At 42.6% G+C, this 27,675-nt stretch overlaps 2 protein-coding genes across 5 annotated transcripts in view; one reads left to right on the top strand and one right to left on the bottom strand.

Moving 5' to 3' along the window:
- The first annotated feature begins 1 nt into the window (after nucleotide 1).
- On the top strand, nucleotides 2–10,547 carry hint1 (histidine triad nucleotide binding protein 1). The gene is made up of 3 exons (XM_034682292.1): nucleotides 2–164; nucleotides 9,964–10,068; nucleotides 10,243–10,547. Exons 1-3 carry the CDS (start codon nucleotides 54–56, stop codon nucleotides 10,405–10,407), a joined length of 381 nt encoding a protein of 126 aa, XP_034538183.1. The 5' UTR covers nucleotides 2–53; the 3' UTR covers nucleotides 10,408–10,547.
- Nucleotides 10,548–11,697: 1,150 nt separating this feature from the next.
- The window catches only part of cep170aa (centrosomal protein 170Aa), a 45,557-nt gene continuing 29,579 nt past the window's right edge, over nucleotides 11,698–27,675 (bottom strand). Inside the window, exons 11-22 of one of the 4 annotated variants that reach the window (XM_034682219.1) lie at nucleotides 23,203–23,556; nucleotides 22,781–23,070; nucleotides 20,873–20,965; nucleotides 19,991–20,108; nucleotides 18,324–19,883; nucleotides 16,619–16,892; nucleotides 16,188–16,419; nucleotides 15,583–15,750; nucleotides 15,390–15,478; nucleotides 14,694–14,787; nucleotides 14,555–14,606; nucleotides 11,698–14,366 (exon numbers count right to left, since the gene is read on the bottom strand). In XM_034682219.1, coding sequence (XP_034538110.1) covers nucleotides 14,062–14,366; nucleotides 14,555–14,606; nucleotides 14,694–14,787; nucleotides 15,390–15,478; nucleotides 15,583–15,750; nucleotides 16,188–16,419; nucleotides 16,619–16,892; nucleotides 18,324–19,883; nucleotides 19,991–20,108; nucleotides 20,873–20,965; nucleotides 22,781–23,070; nucleotides 23,203–23,556 — 3,629 coding nt within the window. In that variant the 3' untranslated portion in view covers nucleotides 11,698–14,061. The remainder of the gene's footprint in view (nucleotides 14,367–14,554; nucleotides 14,607–14,693; nucleotides 14,788–15,389; nucleotides 15,479–15,582; nucleotides 15,751–16,187; nucleotides 16,420–16,618; nucleotides 16,893–18,323; nucleotides 19,884–19,990; nucleotides 20,109–20,872; nucleotides 20,966–22,780; nucleotides 23,071–23,202; nucleotides 23,557–27,675) is intronic. The other 3 variants (XM_034682220.1, XM_034682222.1, XM_034682221.1) reach the window with 3 other exon arrangements.

Raw genomic sequence — 27,675 nt, 5'->3', positions numbered from 1 at the left:
TAGTTTTTCAGTACCAAAATCGGCACTGACAGCTGAACTTTGTCTGCGCCAACATGGCTGATGAAACGGCCAAAGCGCAGGTCGCCCAGCCGGGTGGAGACACTATATTTGGAAAGATTATTCGTAAAGAGATTCCTGTCGAGTTACTGCATGAAGATGACCAGGTATGCAGTGATACTTCTTACCAAAATCGCTGTTTGGGTGCACCACGCCTGAGCAGCGTGCCCCAGATCCCTGCAGCTAATGTTTGCTAGCTTTGCATTAGCTGGCTTTGCATGATTATATGTGTTATTGGTGGGTCGTTTATCACACATTTAACAACATCTATACCAAGAGCCTGGTCACAGACTTCAGAAAACGCACCTATGATTAGAACTAAGGGTATGGCAGTAGAAACTGTCAGGTCATTAACCATTTATTTATTTATTTCTGCATGTTCGAAGTTCCTGCTCATGCTGTAATTGCTGCATTTTGCCTCTGCAGAAAGTTGGCTTCCAATCAAATGTCAAACAAAGTCCACTTAGCCAAGATGCATCTCTTGTAAAGCCATTTACTATGTAACTTTTAAAGCTACTGTGAGGAGTTTTAAGTGGTCATGAAATGGACTGAAATTAACAGTGATGGCTTTTTATGACCTAGAAAAGCAAACAAGATTGTTAGAAAAGGAATTGATCATTTCTGTTTTGTTATTTTAAAGCCTGAAATCGCTGTGAGAGGGTAGGTGTCAGATGAGGTGATTGACAGCGCATCAAGAAAACCCCTTTTTCTGCAGTAAATATTCTTAATGAGTGAAATACTTGACTGTTAGTTGAATGCAGGAGGAGATAAAATAATAGTATTACACATGTACAGGACAAAATAAGCAAGATCACTTAGTCCACAGGGGGGCGTCAAAGTCAACACAAACAGAAAGTTCCTCACAGGAGCTTTAAGTTGGGAGCTGTCATCAGTTATTATATCCATGTGTTGCAGCCAAGAATACAGTCGGACGCAGGACGGACGTTTCACTTGTCTCAACTTTATTTACCTTAACAGAACTCTTTTCGACATATTCTCCGGCTGCTCACAGAACACTGCAGCTTCATGCTAACAGCATCTTTCAGTTACAACGTTCCATAAAAACTCTTCTTCTCACTAACACGTCTGTGTATTGCTCCGTTCCTGACTCACAGGCACCACCTAGTGGTGTAAATAATACAGCGCATGTAATCACATGTAAACATCAGCTGCGAAATTAATACTGCAGTTCAGGAAAAGACATTAACTTTCTCAGTTTCGGAACACAAAATGACATCTATAACTATAACAAATTCAAGAAAGACTTATTAAAACCAACAAATACTTATAGAGTCCCTTATTAACATTGTCAACTAAATGGTCCTTGTTGGATCTCTCACACTCTCCCCCACTTCCAAAAATGTCGTCCCGACATTTAATTATACCTGTTTGCCTTACACAGAATTACATGGAGCATTGTTTAATCGATTGGGCATGTTAGCTTTACCTTTATGAGATACTCAGACTACCGTGCACTGCAGACATGAATATACCTGATTTTATCAGTATTTGTGCCCAAAACTTGTGCCATAACGCACATTACAAAGCCCATGAATCCACACACCTAGATGGGTCCACTCCTTTTGTTTTCCGTTTTTATGTTACATAACAGTTAACAATTCTTAGACTCCATCAACCTCAACATAAACACAAATTCAGGAGACAGTCTGTGTTTCTTATTACCAAAACTTAACAAGGCACTAAGTATAATTCAATTTGGTGGGTCTCTTTCTTTCCTTTAATTCTTTTTTTTTTTTTTTTTACCAAGGCCGCCAATAACCACCGACAGCTATCTCTTTGGTAGAAACAGTTCTCTCTGTAAAACTTGGCTGGCCAAGTCTGTCATAAGTCAGAGTCTGGGGTTGCCTCTTTTGTCTCCATGGATACCGTTTCCCTTGTTCTGTCTCCTCAACCTCATCTACCGAACTCTCAGTGTCTGTTGTAGCCACATCACCTGTACTCTCATCTGATGCTGCTGTGTAGACCACGTCCTCCTGTCCCTCCTCAGGAGTTTGAGCAAACTCACACAGTTCTGGAGCAGTCATTTCACCCTGAGGACAAAACTCCTGAGCTGCTGGACTGAGTGCAGGTGAGAATGAGGGTTCTTCTGAAGGCCATTTGAGGATCCCTGGAGGGAAATCTTCATCTGATTCCTCTTCAACATCTGTTTGGTGTATATACTGTGTTCGAGATGTTTGTTGTTTCTTTTGTCTTTTCTTTGTTTGAGCTGAGGTAGGAATCTCAGTTTCAGGAGCAGCCACAGGAAGAAAATCACATGGTAACAGCATGTTTCTGTGCAGTATTCTTGTCCTGCCTCTGCCATTTTCTGGTTCCACCTCAAACACTGGACTGTTCTCACCTTTTTGACTCTTGATGACATAAATGTTGTCTTCCCAGTAGGAGCGGATTTTACCTGGTCCCCCCCTTTCTGCTACGTTTTTCACCAGGACACGGCTGCCTACTTGCAGTGTGGGACCGTACACTCTCTTGTCATACTGTTTTTTTCCTCTCTCAGCTGACTTGGAAGCATTTCTGCAGGCAATGTCATAGGCCGTAGCCATTCTCTCTCTCCACTTCTCCACATAGTCCTGATAGGAGCCTGAACAGTCCTGACTGTCTATACCAAACAGCAGATCGACTGGCAACCTGGGAGGCCTGCCGAAAAGAAGAAAGAATGGAGAGAAGCCTGTAGCTTCGTTAGCAGTGCAGTTATAGGCATGTATGACCTTAGGGAGGTGATTTTTCCAGTCACTTTTCTGTTCTTCGGTGAGAGTTCTTAACATCGAGAGAAGTGTTCTGTTAAACCTCTCTGTTTGTCCATTTCCCTGGGGATGATATGGACTGGTATGAGACCCCTTGACACCAGCAAGCTTTTTCAGGTGGAACAACAGCTTGTTTTCAAATTCTCTTCCAAGATCATGGTGTAGTTTCTCTGGAAAACCAAACTTGAGACAGAAATCATTGAACAATTTTTCTGCCACTGTTTTAGCTGATTTGTTGGTTGTGGCATATGCTTGGGCAAAGCGAGTGTAATGGTCCATTACTACAAGGATGTATTCATAACCTCCTCTACATTCCTCCAAATGCAAGAAGTCCACTGAAACCAGCTGGAATGGGTGAGTGGTCTCAATACTCAACATAGGTGCCCGTGTCTGTCTGTTTGGTTTTCTTTTCTTGAGACACTCACATACATTTGTCACAAAGTGCTCTGTGTCCCTTTGCATTTTGGGCCAAAAGAAGCGGTCCCTGATCAGATTTAATGTCCTTTCTGTGCCCAAGTGGCCCATGTCCTGGTGCAGTTCCTTGAGAACAAGAGGACGGTACACTTCGGGTAGCACAAGCTGACATTTTGTTTGAGTCTTTCGGTGCATTGTCCCATCTGTCCTGATCTGGAGCTTGTCCCACTCCCTGGCTAGAGTTTTCACCTCGGGGCTCTCATCCTGTAGTTCTCGTGCAGTTGGTCTTTTGCTTCTCATTTTGTACTCATAGATTTTGCCTATCACAGGATCTAGCTGTTGAGCTGTTTTTATTTCATCTCTGGCTAATGGCTGAACTGTGTTTAACAGATGTTCTGCTTCTGCCTGCCTCTGCAGAGCACTAAATGAAACTGAACTCAAGAGCGGACTTGGTTCTTGTTGCATACTAATGCCCTGTTCTGTTGCCTTAACAGTGTCTTGACAGATTGACTGCGTACACTGACTCATGTAGCTCTCAAAATTAACTGGCATTCTTGACAACCCATCTGCATCAGCGTTTGCTTTACCTGGCCTGTATTTTATTGTGAAATTAAAATCTGCTAACTCAGCTACCCATCTCTGTCCTACTGCATTCAACTTTGCTGTTGTAAGTATATAGGTGAGTGGATTATTATCTGTATAGACTACGAAAGATGGGGCATGAAACAGGTAGTCTCTGAAGCGCTCACAGATGGCCCACTTAAGTGCCAGAAACTCTAGCTTACCAGAGTGCAGGTGATAGTTTTTTTCTGGAGGGGTCAAAGTTCTGGATCCATAGGCTATCACCTTCAGTCCGCTGTTTCTCCGCTGGTACAACACCGCTCCGAGTCCTGCCTGCGAGGCATCTGTGTGCAGGATGAACGGCTCATTCAGGTCCGGGTAGCCTAGAACTGGAGGGCTGGAGAGTCTGTCCACTAGGTCACTCAGGATCTGGTGATGGCTATCAGTCCAGGAAACTGGTGCTGCTGAAGGACGCTGTCCCTGCTTTCCATTCTTTGTTTTCCCCTTTTTCGACACTTTAAAGTCTTTCTGAGAGAAACATGCAGCAGTTGGTGGGGCTACTAGCAGTTCATACAAGGGCTTTGCTATCCTTGAAAAGTCTTTAATGTATGGTCTGTAGTAAGACAGAAAGCCTAAGATCTGCCTGACTTCTCCCACTGTGCTAGGGTGTCTTTCTTTCAGAGCTTGTACAGGGGCCACCTCTGCTGGATCCATACCATGACCCTCTTTAGACACTATCCTGCCCAAGAATCTGACTTTAGACTTAAACAATTCACACTTCTTTGGTGTGAGTTTGACTCCATGTTGCTGATAACGATGCAAAACTGTTCTTACATGTTCTACATGGTCTATAAAGGACTTACTATGCACTAGGTTATCATCAAGGTAAGGCAGGCAAATATCATCACGTAAACCCCACAAACACTCTTCCATACTTCTTTGGAATTCAGCAGGTGCTGAACTCAAACCAAAGGGGATCCTCACCCATTGGTAAAGGCCCCAGGGGGTAATGAAGGCGGTGAGAGGCTGACTGTCCTCATCTACAAAGCCTTGGTGATATGCCTTACCTTGGTCTAACACTGAAAACAGAGAGCTCCCACTGAGACTGTCCAACATGTCTTGAATTCTCGGAATGGGGTGTCTATCCGGCACAGACTTCCGATTCAGCTCCCGGTAGTCTACACACAGTCTCAATTCACCTGATTTCTTCCTCACACACACAATGGGTGATGAGTAAGGTGATCTTGATTTTGCAATCCAGCCCCTGTTAATTAAGTCTTGAAGATATTCCTTTACCTCCTGATGTAGTGGCTTGGGAACACTGATGTAAGTCTTTTGGACAGGTGTCTGGTCTTTCAGGGTGATGTGCAGACGGAGTGAAGGTATGCAGCCTACATCATTCTCGTCTCGAGAAAAAGCTCTGCACTCCTTCCTGAGCATCTCTCTCACCAAAGTCTGTTGGTCACTAGTTAAATGGTCTAATGCTACAGGTGGGTCCCATGCTTCACCACAGTCAGTGTCAGGGCATTCTGTACCTGGACAATTTGTGTTTCTTGGCGCAGCCCTTTCTGGCCCTCCTTGTGACATGGGTTGTACAGCAGCTGGGTACACAGCTTTCACATTCTCTATGTGTCCCAGGCTAACACGTGGGCCCAGTGTGATGCTGTGTCCTGAAGTGTTAATCACAGAAATAGGGACGGTGGCTGAATTACCTCTCTTCATGGTAAACAGTACTTCTTGGATGTGTAGTCCCTCAGGTAAGCTTGTGTTCATGTTGGGGCAAAACAACATTACAGTGTCTTTCTCAGTCTGTGTGTGTGTGCGACACTTAACTGTGGTGACCTCCCCTGGGTGCAAAACAACTCTACTCTTGCCTGTTCTTACTCTGGTTCCCTCACTGGTGTCTTGGTGAGTGTGTATTAACTGGACAAAAGTTTTTGCAGCACCAGAGTCAATGTCAAAAGCGCCACTGATGATTTCTGTAGCACAGTCACTTGCTGCCACACCTCTCTGTTGTTTGAGTTGTTCATTGATCACTTCCTCTATTACATTGAAGCCAATAATAGGGTCTGATGCCACATTTGGATCACTAGAAACCAGTACTGGCACTAGCAGGTTAGTACTGGTGGCTTCTGACCCACTTAGTTTAAACTCTACAGGTATCCATCCTATGAAAGGTATTTCAGTCTGATTGGCTGCAAGGCCGTTCAGTGGTTCTGGCCCTAAGAGTTCATCTAATGTTCTGATTGAACTGCTGGGTAGGTGTTCTGCTCGCCATCTGTCATTTATAACTGTTGCTTGAGCACCTGTATCCCACAATGCTATCACTGGCACATTATCAAAGGTACACTTGACCATCTTGCGTTTACCTATTAGTTTTATAAGCTTTTTACCTTGTTTTGCAGAGAGGTAATCAACTTGGCAGGTTTCTGGTAGCTTGTTATTTTGTGTGTCTGTCTCAGCTAAGTGTTGCTCAACTAGCCTAACTGCTCTACAAAGAGGTTTGTGTTCCTGCCATTGACACTTCTGACATGTTTTGGAGCAATACACTGTGGCTGAACACCCTGCACATGTCTTGAGCTGTTTGCCTGTGCCCTCCTCCTGTAGGCAGTTGTGGCAGTGGCGGGACTCTGATGGTTGTGGCTGGATCACTGCTGGTCCCTCGGCAGCAACCCTCTGGAGTTTTCCTGCACCTGCCGTAACCCTCTGCATCCTCTGGAGATGTGGCCATGCTGACCACACTTGAAGCAGTGGCTGCAGCTCTCTCCCTCTCCTTTGTCCTGACAGGTCCTGCAGCCCCTCCTATGAATGTCTTTGGACTCTGTTGTACGCTTGGAGTGATGTGGCTTACCAGCACTCATTGAGGCAAGCATCAATCGTTTCATTTCAGCAACCTCTGTTTGAAGTTCTCTTACCAGAGAGTGAACTTCAGGCTCAGGCGGAGGGTGAGACACTTTGGTCTTTTCCTTGGAAAGTTCTGATGAGCCTCTCTCAGGCTTGGTGTTTTGAGGTGAGGAGGAACCATGCGAACTATTCCAAGCGTTGCTCGCTGTCTGCAGCTCATTCACTCTGGTAACCTTTGTGCCGTGTCTTTTCAACTTATTGAGCCTCTCCGTCTCTAGGTTAGCTGCTTCAGTTATCTTTTCAATCAGGGTTTCATCCGTCACACCTGGGTCATCCAGTAGGGGTTTAATCTGATATTTAATATTGTCATTAAGCAGTCCTGTCCCAACTGACCTCAGGAACTTCTTTTTGACTAGGTCTGCACTGTAATGTTCCTCAGACCCTCTCCCCTTGGATGCAAAAAGCAGTCTGTCTTTGAGTTCAATAGCTCTGAACAGAAAATCTTGTGCTGACTCTTTAGGCTCTTGGGAAATGCTGATCAGTTTTTGGTACAGGTCTGACGTGTCATCTTCTTTGTAATGTCCCTTTAATATTGTTGTAAGCTGAGACAACGTCAGATCAGTCTTTATTTCTAGCATGTCACGAAGCTTCAACCCTGGGCTAATAGCCCGTATCACAGCCTCAATGACTTCTGACTCACCATGACCCTTGCGGAGCCCACTCTCTATCTGGTGCATGAGGTTGGTGAAAGACAACTTATCACGTTGTCCTCCTTCACCGATCTGGCCACAAATCCTAAACTCCCGGCGAATTGTCACTTCTGGTACTTTAACAGGAGTCAGGTTCTGGACTGGACTGACTCGAGGACTTTCTGGTATGTTCAACTTTTCACCGATGGTTTTTATTTCCTCATCAAGGGCTTTGCGGGACTGTTGGAGCTCCAGGTATTTTCCCTTCATCTCCGTCATGTAGCGAGATTCCCGCTCTCTTCCCTCGCTGGCCTCCGCCATCTTGTCTTCCACGAATATCAAAAGTTCTTTAACAGTGTCCATTGCTTCGTCTTGTTCTACACTCTGTTCAAGCTCGTCCAAGTAGTTTTCAACAGTTTTTATGAGTGCTCTTCTACTTTTGTTTACACTCTCATCTTCCTTGTCAATGCATTTCAGGTATTTACAGACCTCCAGAATACGGTCCCAGCTCAGCTGACATAAAGCAGTAGAGGTCCGATCAAGGAGAATCTCCAAATCCATCGTGGTTCTTTGCTTTTTCTCGGTTCGTCTCCGGAGTAAAGCTCCTTTCTCCCGCGCAAACACGGCGGCTCGTAGGACTTCACTCCTGGCTAGCTCGCCAAAATATGTTGCAGCCAAGAATACAGTCGGACGCTGGACGGACGTTTCACTTGTCTCAACTTTATTTACCTTAACAGAACTCTTTTCGACATATTCTCCGGCTGCTCACAGAACACTGCAGCTTCATGCTAACAGCATCTTTCAGTTACAACGTTCCATAAAAACTCTTCTTCTCACTAACACGTCTGTGTATTGCTCCGTTCCTGACTCACAGGCACCACCTAGTGGTGTAAATAATACAGCGCATGTAATCACATGTAAACATCAGCTGCGAAATTAATACTGCAGTTCAGGAAAAGACATTAACTTTCTCAGTTTCGGAACACAAAATGACATCTATAACTATAACAAATTCAAGAAAGACTTATTAAAACCAACAAATACTTATAGAGTCCCTTATTAACATTGTCAACTAAATGGTCCTTGTTGGATCTCTCACACATGCTTTGGATTGATATCAGTAAGTATCAAGCTGATTTCATAATAAAGACGTATTAATCCCTGCTACTGTGATCACTGCTGAAGGGTACCACACACCCAACTAAACAGGCCTGACTGCATTGTGTTCATGAGTCATAACAATCACTTGAACTAGTGATGGGAAAAAAAAGGGTGTGTTGTTTTAATACAGTATGAATCAACATTACTGCAAATATCCAATGTGTATCATATGCTGACAGCTGGGGATCTGTGTCGTTAGACTGGCTGTAAGTTAATTCAGAGCTGGGAAAATCTGCTTTTGGCTTTTTTGCACCATCTGCATGGAACTCCCTTCAAAGCACTTTAAAAATGAATGCATTTGTTTCTTTTAGTCATTTTAAATCATCATTTTAAAACGTTTTAACCTCTGATTGCACCTGTTTTAACTGACTTTGTGTTAACATTACTTTTCAATGGTTTTAACATTACTTTTTAATTGTTGTATATTTTTTTCTTTTTTTTTTTAAACAGAGTTTTATTGTTTTTTGTTTTTCCACAAACAGAGGAGAATTAAATCAGATCATACAACTTGTCTTCAAACAACATTACACATTTAAAGTAAAACATTGAGAGTGGATTATATAAAGACATTTACATTAGAAAGAGAAGAGAAGGAAGAAGAGAAAAAATAAAAAAAATACATAAAACAAAATAACATACTGCCACCATATCATACATTCCAAATAAGGAAAACCCAGCTGCCAGACCACTCCCCCCACAGGTTGATATCATGCATATTGCCATAGTAATATGATTTCAATACCTGATTTAGAAAAAAAAAAAAAAGGGCAAAGCCAGCTAAGCTACACCGACATTAGAGACTCAATAAAAAAAGAAAAAGAAAAAGCAGTCTGTTTTTAATTGATCATCATTGTTTTAAGGTTTTATCTTTTATTTGCTTTTCATGCATTTTAATGTTTGTTTATATGCTCAACGTCATTGTAAATGAGGGCTTCGCTCTCAATTATTTTCAAGTTTAAATAAAGATAATTATAAGTTACATTACTCTACATACACACGTAAAAGATGAACAAGGAAAAAGGCAGCTGTGTGTACTGTCCAGTCATCTTAAGTAAACTTTGTTTAGTTTGCTGTCTCTGTATAAGAACAGGCTCATACATCAGTTACTGCTTGTTAAGCAGCCTGATAGCAGAATGGGCAAAATAGTTACTGTTGAGTCTAGTTCCTTTTTCCAGACACAGGATTTAAGATCTTCTGAACTTCTTGGTAATCCCAGTGTAATATAAATATGGCTGAGTCTTGATTTGTAAAAAGAAGATTCACTGATTATGTAGCATCCGCTAGACCTCAAGCGTGAGTTAAATTTCACAAAATGCAGCTCAACATATTGAACGATATCAATGGAAGTCAACACAAATTGAAGTACCATTCACTGCTCTTTTCATCTAGATGTGACCTTTTGTTTTATCCCCTTGATGTGAATAAACAGCCAGTTGTCAGCCCACGTTTGATTCATGTTTTCTGTTGTGTTTCAGTGTGTAGCTTTCAATGATATTTCACCTCAAGCTCCCACTCACATCCTCGTGGTGCCAAAAAAACCAATTGTGAGGCTGTCTGACGCAGAGGACAGTGATGCTGCAGTAAGTATGATTGCTTGAACTTCGGTGCTAGAATTTCTGAACACTGTAGACTGACCTATGTTTTCTATCTAGTTTCTGTCATTGACCACTAGATGGAGTCTTTACATCAAACTTGTTGTTTTTCTGGACAGTCACAGCAGAATTTCAACACATTCATTTTTCTTCCTCTCTTAGTTGTTGGGCCACTTGATGATAGTTGCAAAGAAGTGTGCTCAAACTGCGGGTCTGGCTAAAGGCTACAGGATCGTCATCAATGATGGAGCCGACGGTGGCCAGTCAGTCTACCACATCCACATCCACGTCCTGGGTGGTCGTAGTATGGGATGGCCCCCCGGCTAACCTCTACCTCCAAGCATAGACCGTCCTGCTATAAGTGTTCAACCTGTGCTGTTAAATTTGAACTAAAACTGTTCGTCATGTAAAACAAGTCAAAGAAAACCGGGAAATTCATCAATGATAATAAAATGCACTTCACAACAGGTTGTCTTTGTATCTATATCTCTCTTTATCTTATTCTATAAAAAAATTAGAAATACATTCTAATTGAATCTTTGAAACTTTGACTTTCTCTGATGAAATTGGTCTAGTTTTCTTGTACTATCACTATCATCTCTCTCCTAATCTTCTCTATCCCTCTTACCAACCCCAACTCGGTCTCAGCAGATGGATGTCTAACATGAGTCCGGTTCTGCTCAAGGTTTCTGCCTGTTAAAAGAAACATTTTTCCTCAACACTGTAACTAGCTAAATACTGCGAGGTTCAATGCTCATGGTGGATTAAGATTAGAGATAGACCAATACGTTTTTTTCAGGGCCGATACCGATTAGTAGTAGACAACCGATATTTGGATCCGATATTCATTTGCAGTAAAAGGGGAAATATTGGCGTCAAAATTTTGAATAATACAAACAAAAAGTGCAGGGTGCTCCCAGGCTCAGCAGCATGTCTTATAAAATTTAATGAAAACTTAAACAAATAAATGGCTCCCTAAAGTTTTCTACAGTAAATAAAGTTTTTCAAAATGTCAAAATAACTAAAATGTTAATCTTTCACTTATCTTTGTTTTATGGGGGTATTTCAGTTTTTTTTAAGTGGGGTTGTATGAGTTTTAAATCACTAGTAGTTGTAGGGGTCACAACGGATGCTGCTCAGCTCGTCCCCTGTAATGAGAAACTGCAGGGAGAAATGGAACACAAGCTAGGCTACAGTTTCTGCAGACGTTGTCATTTCTGCCACGTGATTAAGTGAATTTTGAGTCAAAATAACCCAGTTTTAAATTGATCTCTTATTGTCCGTCGGATTTTTAAAAAAGGCGGATGCCGATATGCGTCAAAATGCCGAATATCGGTCTATCCCTAATTAAGATGAGATCAGACTGAGTCCTGTCTGTAAGAGGGGACTGGATCTTATCCTGTCTTGATGTTGGGTCTTCGTTAATAATTAAACATAGGGTATGGTCTAGGCCTGCTATGTTTGTGAAAGAGTGTTGAGATAACGTTTGTTGTGATTTGGCAGTATATGAATACAGATTGATTGATTCAGTAAAGACTAAATTCCATAGAAATGAAAGTCTAAAATCAACTTAGTTCATATAAATGAATACCAGTCAGATAAAACCGGAGACACAAGTGAATGGCTCTCTTTTAATATCAGTAAGAAACAATGCAGGTAGTCGGAACAAATATAAAATACATGAAACATCCACAAAATATTAAACAAAAAATAAATAAAATGGTGTTTTTTTTCTTTACAAAAATAACAAAAAAAGAACACTGATCAGATGACACTTAGAATTTCAAAAATAAACATGTACCTAGCATTCACAGTCCCCTAACTTCACTTCTTGATAAAACAGGGAGGAGGGAAAGAAACACGATTAGAGGCTTCATTTGTACAAACAGAAAAGTTTCAGAGAGGCAAGGCAGTCACTTCTGATATCAGGCAGAGTGATACTCTTCGTCAAGCTATTTGACATCTGATGCAGCCTTTCACTTCTTCTGTATGAAAAAAACACCACAGCCTGATGTGCAAAATAAGAGATTTGTTTTTACATATTTTCTTTTACTCAATGCCCTTTACTAGTTGAAATGGGCACTTAGAGGCATTGAAAATCATTTTACAGTACAGTATAGAGAGAGAGGAAAATGAACATGTATCCTGGTACCTAAACTCACTATTGCAAACATTTCTAAATTCTACTATACTGCTTTACTCTAGTACACAGACTACACGCTGAGAGACTCAGCAAACGGTTAGTCCCCGTGAAGTAACCAGAGAACCAGCAAAGTCAATGAGAAAGGTTAACTGTACTGTCTCTGCAGTTCCACTGTTTCAGGAACTTCTCCTCCTCGTGGTGATAGAACAATTCCCCTAGAGTATTATATACACCAATATGAGGCGATATTATGAGCATTTCCTTTTCAAAGATGTGTTCATTTCCACTTACTGGAAATTCATTAAATGAAAGAGTGAAAGGCCTCTTTGTGAGTTGCCTGTGTTCTTTTCAACTTAAACAAACAGCAGCAGGTTTTGTGTGGACTCAAGAATTTGATGTCAGGTGACTTCAATTGTTAAAGAGAAAGATCTGCGATTTTGTAGTAACCGTATCTAAATGTCATAAAATATATAGTTCAAACTATAATTTTCTTTCTGCTAGTTTCAAAACATGTCCCATCAACTGTGACCAACCAAAGTAAAAAAACGAATTAGACATCATACAGTAGAACACTTGAATGGGTGTACTGCTAAAAGCAAAGTGCAACAATGACACAGGCCACACAAGCTATGACAGCAGAGATTAAACTAGAGTGTCATTACATTAAATAAAATTCTTGAGCGTTTGATTTCGTTGACAGAAAAATGGCGTCGACATTCAGAGAAACTGCAGAAATGGTTAGAGACATATGAGACAAGCTGCACTATTTGAAATACAGTTTCTCAAGATTTTGCACAACAGATGAATTTCAACATGGCTCAACTGTTAAAAAATGACAGCATCATTACTGTTGTTTACTTTGGTAAGTGATTACTTTGAGTGAAGATGATCATTGGTTTCCAGGATGCTCTAACTAAAGTGAAAAAAAACATTAGTACGATCGACACAGACACCAACTCTCAGGAGGAAAGCTCTCAGCTCTGTCCTGGACATGCTACTGGAGTTATACACTGTGTGTAAAACTACAGGGAGATAAAGAAGGGAGAGAGTAAAACATACAGGGGGAGGGAGGAGGCACTGAACTTTCCTTTTCAACAGATTCAGTTTGAGAGATTCTTCAATGGACGGTTAGTTACTGAGTATCAAAACTTCTGATAAATGATGATGATGCATGTGTTACTTAAGGCTGCTGAAATATCTTCTTATAAATCATCATGGTATTTTGCATTATACAATAGAGTAAATATGTCAGTGGAAGTATTTTACAATGCATTGTTTTTCTTAATGTTATACTTCAATAAAAAGTCTTATTAAAGTTGAATATTATTTGAGGGGAAGAGAGGCTGCTACTATGGAGGGTGTGTTTTAAGGCATGTCCTTAGTGTAGGTAGGGTCCAGACACATGGAAAAGGCAAGAGGAAGAGACTGAAGGAGACTGTACAAGCAGATATCTGTCCACTGAGAGAGCAGCCAGGTAGTCTTCTGTCTATCAGGAAGTCAGGTCGGCAAGTTAGCATGAAGAGTTTTTAGGTTGACCGTGGCAGTCCATGTGTTAATTGGCTAATTTCCTTAGAAGGTTTATCCATGATGACACAGTTGGGGTTTTGCATTGAGTCCAAATGTCGTATTGGAGCGCTTCATTTTCAGCCTGATAATACTTCAAGGTTTGTTTACATTACACTCATAATCCTGGACTGGTGTACTGAGTAGAATGGCAGCTGTTCAAATAATTCCCCGCCTGCTTCATTGCTGTGAACACAAATCATCCACCAACTGCACTCCAATCCAGACTCTCTCTTCTTTATTCACACGACAATGATTGCAGGAAAACCTTCTGTTCACTTCTGCGCGATGGCCTCTTCTCCGCTGGGCCGTATGCGGTTGAAGGACAGTCCTCCGACTCCTGTTAACCCCAAACCCACGCTAGGATCTCGTACAGTCGACTCTGTGCTGGCTGTTGATCCTCCAGGACCTGGTAAGACCCCGGGGAGTGGTTCTTTGGCTTGGAGCGCAAACCCAGGGCTGGTGGCAGAAGGGGAAGTTGTTTTGGCGGTTAGGGGTTTAGTAGGGGTGGTGGGGCTGGTCAGACCGAGGTTGGCCAGGGCATCCAAAGTCCCATCTGGATCTACCATAACATTGATGACTGTGACGAAAACAGGGAGAGTTTTAATATATGTTGGTGATCCCTGGTTTGATATAAAGCCCTTGAAAACAGATTAGGTTATTTCGCGTGAAGGATTCAAGATTGAAGATTTCATGATTCAGGATCTTTACTGATACATGCTCATACGCATGGGCACAAAAAAAAACCTTATGTGAGTGTGTCTTTACCTTGAAGCTGCTTTTCAACTCTCTTCAGTTCGAGCAAAATTGAGGAGATCTCCTGATATGAAGAAACAACACAATTAGCTCCACACAAGTCTTTGTTTCATTATGTACCAAATAGTGTTCAGACGGATAGGCTGTGTACCTTGTTTGAGGTTTTCAGGAGCGGTATGTCACTCTCTGATCGCAGTTTGCCCTCAATTTCATCCCAGTTCCTGTCCTTGTCCTTGAATAATATTCTAAGGAAAAGGTAGCACACAACAGGAAAAATGTTTATTTATAGTTGAATTGGCCACATAAAGAAACACAACAGTACACAGGGGGCAAACTCACACTAGGAAACTCCATACATTGCCCAAGCACGTTCAACCCCTAAAGTCCAGTTTGTTTGACTAGTGTGAGTGCTTTGTACCGTGTCCTTAGCCCTGGCATGGTTGAAAGAGGGGCGGTTCCACATGCATTATTCCTCTGGACAACCATTTTTAAAAATTGTGGCAAAGGGTCTATGTTGGTGTGATGTACGAGTGTTAGAGTAGCAGTATCTGAGCAAAACGCCATTAAGTCAGTGAAGTTGCAGCCATGTTCTCTGGGTTGTCCATTGTACTGAATTTGAAGCTTCAAATTAAGGATGCAACATGAAGACGGAAATCCATGCCGTGTATGTGTGCTCAGGTTTATTTGGGCAATATGAGTGAGTTATGTTGCTCCAGGCCAACAGAGGATGCTTCAGCACAGTACATGGTAACTGGGCCTAGTGTGAGTGTGCCCTGATTGACAGATGCATTGAAAATACACTTGTTACATTTTAATGAAAACTTATACCATGAAAAGGCATTCTAACCTGATTTTTCCTGCTGTTTTGTCAATGGAGGACCTGATCTTGGTGGAGAGCTGAGAAACTGAGTTGAGCAGCAGGCTGTCCAAAACTGCCTGGATACACAGAAGAACAGAAAAGAGGTTTGACATGTGCAGATCTGGAGGTGATTACCTCTATGTTGATACATTTATATCTTGTGTTTTCTGCTGCTTTGTACCTCCTCTCGGTTCCAGGTGCGCCTCCTCAGAGCTCGGGGCTCAAGAGTGTCAGGAGCACGGGGGCGGAGCTCAACCGGCTTGCCGTTAATCTCTGGTGCCTTATTGGTTGAAATCACAGGAGGGATCTTCCTGAAATTGAGGCTCTCATCAAACACCCGATCCACCAGCTGATACAGAGATGTAGAAGAGAGAGAAATGGGAAAACACATTTAAAACTTTAAAACATTTTTTTTCTCTTTAGTGCTACTCAAGCTTAATTTAATTGTTTAATGGAGTTTAGTAAAGGTTTGAGAAAAATGAGGGAATTAGGAACTCTGCCAGAGGGGTAAGCAGCACTAAAGCTTTTAATGTCTCACCAAAGGAAGTGAGATATTAATCCAATAGAGCTAAAATATGTAAATCCTTTCATGCAAAAAAAATACGACTAAAAAAGTTAAGGAATGAAAGTGGAGATAATTGGAGAGTAATAAATGAATACCTCTCGCAGCAGATGAAAGCTTGAAAGCAACAAAGAGGCGGCCGGTTGTTTTAAATTAAGGATGGCAAAAGTGCAATGGAAGCACACACGCAGTCATGATAGTAGTAGAAGAAGAAAAACGGGCACCTTTCTCATGCTCTCCTGTATTTCCGGCTGCGTGGGACGTGCAGGGCCTACCTCTTCCCGGGTGTCTATAGCTGATCCGGGGGTGGTGGCGGCGGTGCTGACGGTGGTGCTGGGTGCTGTGCCAGATGAGCTGACCGAGTCTATCTCACCAGCTACATCGTGTATCTCACGAGCCAAGATGGCCAAATCCTTAGCCAGGTCCTGGCTGATCCTGCGCACACATGGGAATAACCTGTTAACCATCAGACAGATGGAGGAGTTCTTTAGGACACAAGAACACATGCAGCGTGCATACAATACAACATACATGTCACAGTTACATTTCTGTACCTAAACCTAATCAAACATTGCATTACAACATCCTATTAAAACTTTAAATACATTACATCAATGAATGAATCTGTCTTTTATAGAAAGGCATGGATCACTACCTGGCTATCTCCTCGCTGTGTGCTGTCCAATCCCTGATGTACTCCTCCTGCTCTTTCATGCGGTGTTTGACCCCAACTCCACCTGGACCTGTCACCACACTGGAGCCTGGGCTTGCAGTGGTGTTAAGTCTTGAGCTGCGGTGTGGAACGAGGTGATGAGGCCGTACGTGAGAGCGTCCGCCGTGCTTTGGAGAATTACGATTAGAGCCAAACTCTTCCTCTGAGGTGGAGCCATACTCCGGCGGCAGACGTCTCCATCTGCTGCTACTGGACACTGTGAAGGACATGGAATGGTAATGAGATGTTTTTCAGAGTTCAGTGTTACTGTACTTTTCTCCTGCGACAATATTTGTTATTTATGATGTTAATAAATGAGTTTGTGAGCGTGAGGAGGTAAGTTACTGCAGCTGGCCCTGACCAATCCTGCTTTGATCTGACAGTCTTTAAATATTATGCATGAAGAGGTGCTAAATCTGTATTGTCAAGTATAAGATTATGAAGGAGAAAGGATTAATATATTCAAACTTTTTAGATATGCTTTATTTCACAAAGATCAGGAAGATGAATTAGAATTTCTAATAATGTGTTATTTTCTGCATATACTTCTTTTATCCAATAATCCATCAGTCTCTGCATAATCCGTGTTTTCAAAAGTAAAAATGTTATTAAGAAAGATTGGTGAAGCAGAGCTTTTACTTTCTTTTCATTCGTTTTTTAAGTTGTTGTTCATCAACAGCTTCAAGGATATTTATACAACATTCACAGCAGGAAATAAAACTTATGAGTTCATCTGAAAGCTCCAACCCAAGCCGGCCAACAAAAGAATACAACACAGGACGAAAAAACCTTGACAGAGCCAGAATATGTTAATGCTTCACGATGATCACATAACAAATGCATTAATGTAGCTGCACTATGATGAGACAACCCCATGCTCTCTCAGCTCTCAGGGTAAAATGGAACAAAGTGATAGTGTCAAGAATAAAAACCTCCACAAGGTGGAGCACTGTTTCAAAATCCTTTGCTTATAGGTTCTGAAGTTTTGAAATGTTTTGATGGTGAGAGCGAGTGTGAGTAGAGCATTTGGGTCATCATCACAGCATCACTTAATGGATGTCAAGGAGGAGACACAGAGTTAACATGGACACATATGCTAGAGCTGGGTCATCATACTTAAACTTAAAATGTCTCTATGAGATTCCCTCATAAAAAAAAAACAACCTACAGTTTACAAGAGGCAAATAAAGAGGATGTTGCTGCAAAATGTTTAACATAAAGGATGAGTGTGTAAATTGCTGAGACCCAGGTCTGACACAAAAACACACACATACACACACACACACACTGTTAAATCAAGGCTCTACAGGTCTGGTACAGTACCCGGCAGCTCTTCCTCAGCATCACAACCCTCGGGTTCAGGCTGAGAGCTCTCTGAACAATGACAACCAACGCACAAGTTTGTCACAACACAGTGGAAATGTTTGGAGACAAATGATTACACACACACTGACACAATATGAAATATGCAATGGTGACCTACTTTTGGACCTGACCCTTACACCACAGGATTTTATGCGTGTACAATAACGTTACAAATAAAATAGAAATAGATCATTTTATATAAAATATTCCTCTTTTATCGTTCCTCAACAGATTCAGAATATCCCGTAAAATACCCCTTAAAATAGGCAGTTGAAGAGCTCACCTGTGGGAGAACAGTATCCAGCTGAAGTGGTCTTAGTCTTAGCCTCATTCAGTTTAGACACACTGCTGGCCCTCATCCTTGGTGTCAGCCTGTTTTCTGTTGGGGTTGAAGAGCGCAGGCCCAGACGCAGAGCTGTCTCAGCGGACAGGCGAGGTGAAGAGGTGGAGCTCCGTGTCATCGTGCACTCTGAGTCACTGCGAGCTGAGATGGAGCCCACACGGTTTCGACGCGGCTGAGCCAGCATGTCCAGTCTTGACAATCCCTTCCGACCGGATGGTGGCTTGGAGGTGGAGCTGGTCGTGGACACCTCAGAAGCCACTGACACCCTGTCTGCATCAGCTAGATCTGTGTCCGATGTATCTCCCAATCTCGCTCTTCGAAGAAGGGAGGCTCTCGTTGGCCGTGGCTGAGGCAGTGAGGCCTGCTTGTTGAGGGAGGAGGCTGTGGCTGCCTGGAGAGTGCGGCTGTTTTTGGAGGCTCCACTGGCGGAGTTTTTAGCAGACCTGCTGTCAAATTTGGAATGCCCCAAAGGTCCAGAATAGGTTTCCTGGTCTGAGGAGAAATTGTCGGAGATAGGGAATGAGGAAGTCTGGTCGTCATCGGTGAGGTCCAGAGAAGGCTGGCGTGCTCTGGAAGAGCCAGAGGAAGGCTGAACAGAGCGGCGTGTGTCAGTCCGGCTTGTAGTTTCTGTAGTTCTTGTTTTAGACTTCCTCTCAAGTCGTTCGCGGGCACTTGCATTGGTGATGCTGGTCCTAGAAGTTGTGCTCATGTTGCTCTTCTCTCGATGCATACTGCTAAAGGAACGGCGTTTTTGTTCATTACTACCTAATCCTTTCCTCTCTGCCTCTCCAGCTACATGGCTAGCTGTGCTGGCCGTGTCCACATCCGACTCAGGAGAGATGGAGCCAGTCCGACCAGGCACACCAGAACCTGAACCCTGAGTGGTTTTACTACTTTTCTGGTCAAGTTTGTTTTCATCTCTTAGCTTGGCCTCCAGGAATGCCATGACAGCTTCAGTGTCCTTCAGGAGCGTGGCAGTATCCATGCTGCCCACAGAGTCACTACGTTCACGCCCATTGCTGCCTTTGTTTATGCGCGGGATGAGCTCTGCGGGGACATTAGCGCTGGGCTTCTCTATTGTGAAGCTGCCCTGTCGTACTAGAGGTTTCCCGGACTTCTCTCCTACTTCTCCAGCTCCAGCTCCAGCTCCAGCTCCAGCTCCTCCTCCTTTGCGCTCCTCTGACCTCTTCCTCCGATCAGTACTGCCAGAGGTCCGGGCAGGAGTCTTGGATGGAGAAGATGTGGAGCTTTGCTTCCGTTTACTGATCATCTCAGCGTCCCCAGTGGGAATCGGGGACTCCCCGTCTCCCTTGTTCTCTTTTTCCTGGGGTTCAGTATCCTGTTTCTCCCCAATCTCAGATCTCACTCCTAGAGCCTTGTTGCTGGATTTAGCCCTGGGGTCATCCACTGGGAGCTGGGGGAGGGTCCTGCGCTTTCGATCAGTCAGACTGGAGGAGGATTCACCTCTGCTGAGGGATGCCCCAGACTCAAAGGCATCAGCTTTAAAAGAAGGAAAAACAAAGTCACTTAAGTGAGACTGAAGACTTTTCAGCTGAGTGAAAGACACACTGAAGTGAAGCTTCTCTGGTAGTCCAGTGACTATGTACCTCTCTCTTTGTGCAGGAAGGCGGCTGTTTCTGCTCCTGAGCCCTCTGGGTCTGTCCTGGTGTGATTGGCTGCCAGACTGGCCCACTCAGAGACCCAGCTCCTGTCACCAGGATGAGCCTAAAGGGGGCACGAAAGCAGGGTGGAGTGACAAGTGAAGGAGTGACGAAATCAGAAAAAAGGGAAGTTTAGTCAAAAAGAAGCAGATCATGAGAGAAATTTTAAATAATGTGTTCACTGGAAATGTAATACATGATGATGGATGTCATTTAGTCTGCTGGAATGAATGGTAGCATTATCAAGACCAATTCCTGTGTTTTATTTTTCTCTGGATATCAAAATGTCCCTTTAGAGGCTGCTTGTAAGCATTAAACAAACACAACAATGCAATCCTCATACTATCAAGAAAGTTTAAAAAAAGGCTAGTCACCATTTAAATCAGAAAAAGACACCTGCCTTAAAAGTTGTAAGTTGTAGTTACAGAAAGACTGTCAGTGCTCATATACATTGCCCTCCCCTCCATCTTATGAAATAGCCTGGAGGGCGACGTGTGTCTCTCTACATCTTGCTATGATCTAGGTCAGACACAGGGAGGACTAGCCCACTCCCATGAGCTGGCCAAGGGAGTTGAGCGGTCAAGCAATGGGAGTGACTGTGACTCACATTGTGAAACGCAGCCACAAGACTATGTCTACCTCCTACAAATATTACACTGGACTGTGATGCACCATGAAACACTGGGAGTAGAAGGTCATTTTGTCACCATGGAATTTATCTAATCAAATTCAATTAACAAAGAATAAGTCATCATGACAACATGTAAAAATGGGAACTAAAACCAAACAAAAGAAGAACACACAAGCTGTCAGAGTATGGTTTTCTACCTCTTTCCCTGCCTCTCCCGTCTCCTTTCCTTTCACTTCTGCTTTAAGGTCTGACAAAATAGAGGGGTCCTGGCTCTGCTGCACACCAAACACCTAAAATATTTTTTGGGGGAAAGGATGCAAAAAAAAAAAAACAGTCATGCTGGATATAAAGTGTAATTCATACAAGTCTTAAAGCATTCAGTATGTCTGTATTTTCAATATACTAATACAAGTTTAGAAGCACATTATCTGTTGTGCACATTCAAGAGCCAAATGGTATATAAATACTATGGTAATAATACTCTGCAGCACTGTTGATCAAACTTAACAGACAGAAGAAGATGCTGCAATAATTATTAAGGATTTGAACTTGACAGTTTAGAATCATGGCAACGAAAAGGGATCATGCACACTCACTTGCAAACACACACTACTAACAAAAGGCAGAGGGAATGGAAGCGGACACACTGTGAGCAGTGTGCCAATTAGTGTGTCAGCTAATTACAGGAATTAGCATAACAACGCTTGCAGTTTTGAATGTAATGCACTCAGACTTACATGGTCTAGAAATACACCCCACTAATTATATCACTGCTCCTCGTAGGATTACACCTTTTCATCACTTTAAGGGACAGCTGCTTCTTTAAGATGTCATTTAGTGAAACTGAAATAGTGTCCTTGTAAATTCCTAGAAAGAATTAGATATGCTGCCAGTGCCAACTTCCAAAACTGTTAAATAGCAATTAAAAAGCCTAGTGAGCTTCTGTTTACAATCGTTTATCACTTCTAACTTCTTTTTAAATCCTGCTGTACTTGTAATGATGGTCAAAAGTCATGCAAGCACTCCTCCTGTTTCTATTTTAGCTGCAGCCAATAAATCGTACTCTGAAACTAACATTAAAGCTGCTCTCTTTGAGACCAACACTTTCCCCTTTCAGACACGTTTTCTGTTGACCATGAGAAACTGCTGTGCCATCAGAAAGGGTAGAAAAAGAAACTAATGGTGGTTTTCCAGCCTCCCCGAGGCACTGTTTCATTGAACAGGGCAGAGCTTGAATTGAGCAAGTCTCCGTGGGCCATTGCAGAAGCATTAGGTTTTCCAAAGGGACAGAAAAGATGGAGTGGTGGTCAAACTTGGCAACAGAGAGCAGCCTTGTTTCAGTGGCAATAACACAAAACAGCCTCAAAGGACAAGCTGACCTTAAAAGTGCCAACTAAGCAGGTAATACAGAGACAATTAACCTTGCTCTGGTCTTCTCTTTAGATTTACTGTGCAGTAGGTTTTAATGATAGTCTTATGGATAGCACTTGGGTAGAAGTTTCTGTTTCAATACATTTTCTTTTCTTTTTAATTGCAGCAATCTCAATTTAAAGGCCAAACATTTAAAAAATGAAATAGTAGCATGCCAAATTACCTCATTTTGATATTTCAAACCATTGTGACAAACAAAGTATATTTTTTATTATTTTTATCTTCAAAGACTTCTCTGGGCATTCGATTCAAAAGAAGTTGAAATGTACTTCAAAAGAGGATGAATACACAAAATACAATCTCCCTCAGGTTGTGGCCGACTTTAGAGATTTTTATAGTAACTACTCAGTTGTGGTCAATTATTTTAATTACATGAAGCCATGCAAAAGAAAATCAATATGTGAGCTTGCAGCAGTATTGTGTGTATTGTGTAGTGGGATAATGTGAGACTTTAGATAGAAATTTAATTGGGTTTTGTTGTAGTTTCATGCAAAGCATTCTTTAACAGTAAAATATGTTGATAAAAGTAGTAGCATAACATGCAAAAAGTTATTCAAAAGAAATTCCCCAATCTTTCACTAATTTGGGCGGAGAAAAAAAAGTGATAAAGTCAAGAGAAACTATTGTAATCCCATATGGTACAGCAAGGTGTGAAGACCTCTGGCCTCTCCTACCTTATCTATCATACGCCTGGCCTCCTCTTCCTCTGGATTCCTGTTCTCCAGTTCAATAGTGTAAGTCCCCTTGTCACTGTGGTCGTCCTCTGCTTCCCCTCCAGCAGTTCCCCCTCCTCTTCCCACGATGGATGTGTCTTCGCTGGGGCTGGTGGGGCTGCCTGTCGCCAGCCCTGTGCTGACTGAGCTGCGGCCAATACTCAGGTCCTCTGACCTCTGCTTGAGGAGGACACGGGCAGCTGTAGGGGCACCTGCAGTTACTGTAGCAGGGATTGGAGCTGGAACCTTGCCTGGAGGTAACAAAACATAGAGCACAAGCATAGCTATTAGATTTACATGGACACACACACACACACACACACATACAATGCTTCAACAGAGAATCCCAATAGAGAGATGGTAAAATAAAAAAGTTTCATTACCAGAATCTGAGGCTGAGGCAGAAGACGTGGAAATGCTGAACACCTTTGGGTGAGAGGGAGGCTGAGGGCACAATCCCTCCCCACTTGTTCCCCCCACCTGCAGGGGTGCAGTCTGGGAAAAGGAATAGGATCTGCGCTTGCGAGGGTTTTCCTCGTCAATGAACTCGATCATGAAGGCAGTGCGGGAACCTGTTCCTCTGGACCCACTCACTGTGATGTTACCCCCTCCCACACCTCCCCCCACGCCGCTGTGTGCTGCTTTCAGGCGTTCCTCGAGGGCATGGCGGCGGTTGGCAAAACGCAGGCCCGGCCCATTCTCAGAGTCACTCTGGGTGCCATCCTCATGCTTGCTGCCTGATGGGATGGAAAAGATAGGATACAGTTAAGCTTCAGTCACACTTGATCTTGAACAACAACTAAATACTTAATGGAAAATATATACAAAAAACTAGGACTGAATTTAATAGGATAACATTAACATGAGTCTTATATTTAAGTTCAGACTATTATTTTGCTGACCTGACAGGGAGCTTAATTCAAAAGATAATTACAAATACTGATCTTCATGTACTGTAAACTACATGTGCTGGAAATCTGTAGAATGCTGTTCACATAAAAAATGTTTACACACCACTAACATATCAACAGACAATTGATGTTTGCATTCATTCAAAATCTACAGATGGAACAGTCTTACAAAATAATACAATGTCTAAAGCTATGAGAAGAAAGTAGAAGAAAATGAAGACAAAGAAGAAGAGAAAAAAAAGAGGAAATCTATAGTCCCAAACAGATGATGCCAAAGACCCAAATCTTCTTGAGGGCACCTCCTTAGAAGATAACACAACACAAATGTAATCTTTGCTAGTCTTCATGCTCTAAATGGACTATGAACTTTTTATCTTTTATAGCCTGAATCTCCTTCAACTATCACAACAGACCCTACATCCTCCATGCCTGGTGTACATACCACATTACTTCCATTTCTACATTCTGTTCAGTCTGGATTGAATCAGCATGTCCCCTCAGTGTTGTACGAACGCAGACAGTGTGCCACACTAATCCAGACATGCCACCCACACGTTTACTAGCCCTGCCTACTGGCAGTGAGAGGCAGTGAGTAGGGGGAGGGGAGGAGGTGAACATGGAGGGGGAAGTGGGGTAGGAATTGAGCATTTGAAGAGGAGAGAAAAGGCTTCAGGGATGGAAGAGGAGGAGGAGGAGGGAATGTGAAAGGAGGCTGGGAAAGAAAAAGGGAGGAGGATGGGAGGGATGAGGAAAGGAGAGACGCTGAATTAGATGTAGAAAAGAAAAAGACAGCCAGAGAGAGAAAGAGAGAAAGTGACTGGGAACCCTTAACTGAAGGAGGCTCAGGATGTAGTGTATTGCCACTGGTTGTGAGTGACAGCCACTCACACAATCAGCCTGTCTGTTAACTAGCCAACAGTCAGTCAGGAGAGCGAACACCACGAGAGTGTTGTTGCAGACCCCAATCAGAAAAACATGTCCTCTTCACATACCACTTTCATTATTCATTTCTCAGGTTTGTATGATGAAAAATACATGTATTGCAATTTATTTGTCAAATTTTCTTCCAACTATTGCTCAAAAAGATACTACAGCATCACTGTGACGTAGGGTCTGCATCTGTTCAACTTCAGGGGGAAATCATGAAGAATGGATGGACTGGTAGCTCCAAGAATTGTGCATCACTCGCCCCCACAGTCTGCTCCATCTCAAGGTCTGATTTACAAAGCAAATTGCTCTGATGATATTCAAGCTCAAAAACACCCACAGATTTCTGCAGCTCTGTGCAGTTCGCTCCAGTTTACACCTGCTTGTCACTGAGATGAGCTGCCACATCTTCACTCTGTGCAGAGCTAAACTGTGAGGTCTCATCCTGATGGTGCTAAATTCTATCTACATATGTGATGAGCTGAATGGAGAGGGGAAGTCCTTACCATTTTATTCAGGAGTCCATTCATGACAGATGTGACACACAATTTAGTTTGTAACCAGCTTACTTCATGGGGAGCTAGCAAAAAGCAGCTTGTTAAAATTAATACATGATGAATAAAAACACTCTGCTGCATATTATGGCACAGCCCATGTGTGCAGGAGTTCAGCCTAAGACAGCCCCAGACTGATTTAACCTCTGATTATTATAACAACAGTAGTGACAAAGTTATATTAGCATACTTCATGTACAGATATGTTGTTCTTAGGTCATCTAGAGATGGAAATGTTGTTAAGACTGAAAAGTTTGAGCGTAACCATAGTTATAAACATTGTGGCTCTATTACCACCAGCTCTCAGCAGACGATAAGGCCTGTTCACACCAGTGAACTAGAGGCGTTTTTCGACCGCAGGAACTTTACCCCGGAACTAGGGGCTTTACCCCTGAACTACATGCGTTTCGAACCAGGGTCTAAATTTAGTTCAGAGGTAGATAATCTCCCCCCTGAAAAGCCCCTGCTTGAGGGGCAGTACTTTTCAAAGGTCCTGGGACTTTCCACTGAACGTTACGGTGTTTGTGGAGTTTACAAAGATGTTGAAACACAGAGGGAGTTCCTGGGAATGCATACTAGTTTAGTTTTTTATTAAGATTTCAAAATATTATTGAATCTAATTATTTTTCTCCATACGTCACTGGCCTGATTTGCACAATCTATCCGGGACTTCAGCCCAGGGTTGAAACGCAGACAATCATGGGGGCACAGGAACCTTTTAGTTCCGGGGAAAGTAGTTCTGGGGGCTAAAAGACCCGGGAGCTAAACTGTTTGCACATGCTTTGTGAATTAGATGATGTCTTTTCGTCTCATTGCACACATTAGGGCTGAAAAGCCAAGCAACCTTTTAATAAAGTAAGGTGTAATGTATAAACTAATGTAATGATAGAATTAATAGCTGACATAACATCAAATATGTTGGGTAATGTATTTCAAATGACCCCGCTTATCAGTAGTATCATTCTGAATATTGATTTAGGTATTCAGCCTGTGCACTTCACTGATTTACAAACACATCAGGATCTATTTACTTGTTTGATCAATGGTTGGTACTACTCAGCCTGACAGAGCAGTTGTAAAATGTCTCCTGTAGCTGGAGGAGTTTTGTCAGGTCTGTGTGAAACAACTTAGTTTGAAAGACAGGAGGAGTCTCATGGAAGACGCCATGTAAGATTAAGGGATTGTAGGATCCTAATTTTTTTTAGGTTGAGCCATCCTAAGGTCATATTTCAAGGAATATAAGTCTGTTGCTTTCCTTTTTATTAAAAGAATCCATCTCTCACATTTCCTTTCCTTTGTGAACAGCATGAATCAAACTAAAGAGTAAAGTGGCAGTGTTATGGCAGTAGTTTGAGCAGATCAGCAGATAAACAGACACAGAGAGGCAGGTCTTTCATGCTGTGTGCCCCAGACAAAGAAGCCGTTGGCAGAGCCAGAGGAGAACAGAGGTATCTGTGAGAATCCAGCGCTCTGCCCCGCTTGCCCCGCCATGACTCACAGTGGGGCCGGCCCCTGCCTCAACTGCTGGTTGTACACACATACACACAGACACACACATGTGCACATACACACACACACACACACACACACACACAACTAAGCACCCAACCCAAGGATGCACTCACTTAATATGCATACACAGTTTCAAGCAAAACATGCAACCCCAATTATGCTTTTGTGTAGTAACTCAGCACAGAATACAAAAAGCCTCTCTTGTACATGTACTGTAGTGCATATCTGAATAGTGAATGTGCATGAAGTTTTATCACAAAATGCATATGAGTTCAGCCTCACACTGATCGTTATTGCATCTTTTGGTGATGAAAATGCCGATTTCACAAAACTCAAAATAAAAAACAGAAACAAATATATTCTCCCACCATCACTCTATTCAGCAAGAAGAAAAAGACTCACCTTGATGCTAACAATCAGAAGCAAATCAGAAGCAAATCAGAACGCTCCGCTTCCCTCTCTGTCTAGTACCTCCACGACACACCCTGAACACATCTCACACGCCTCCTCTCCTGCACATGCTGCACTGCTTGTCTTGAGATCAGCACTGAGCATGTCACAAAAACACACATGCAGCCAATGCAGACACACAATGGATTTTAGCCCCGCAAATCCACATGTGATGTGAGCAGCATACGCTTCACACACGCCCTTCACACATCAGGAGTAACATGCATTTCTCACACACACCTATCTGGCAGCTTCCTCACAAACACAGACACAAAGAGATGATCAACGCCAGTTTTTTTCTATTTGTAAAAATTGTGTCAGTAGTCTCTCTTTCCCTGCCATCACTGTTACTATAACAACTATCTGCCAAAAACTGCTCTCTCCTCTTACCCTCATACACTGCAGTCCAGGCAACAAGCCTCTCTCTCTCTTTCTCTCTCTCTCTCTCTCTCTCTCTCTCTCTCTCTCTCTCTCTCTCTCTCTCTGTCTGTTTCTCTTTCTA

The sequence above is a fragment of the Notolabrus celidotus genome, chromosome 4 (assembly GCF_009762535.1).
Source record: "Notolabrus celidotus isolate fNotCel1 chromosome 4, fNotCel1.pri, whole genome shotgun sequence".
NCBI lineage: Eukaryota > Metazoa > Chordata > Actinopteri > Labriformes > Labridae > Notolabrus > Notolabrus celidotus.
Note: the sequence above shows the minus strand (reverse complement) of the source record. Positions and strands in the feature narration are given on the sequence as shown.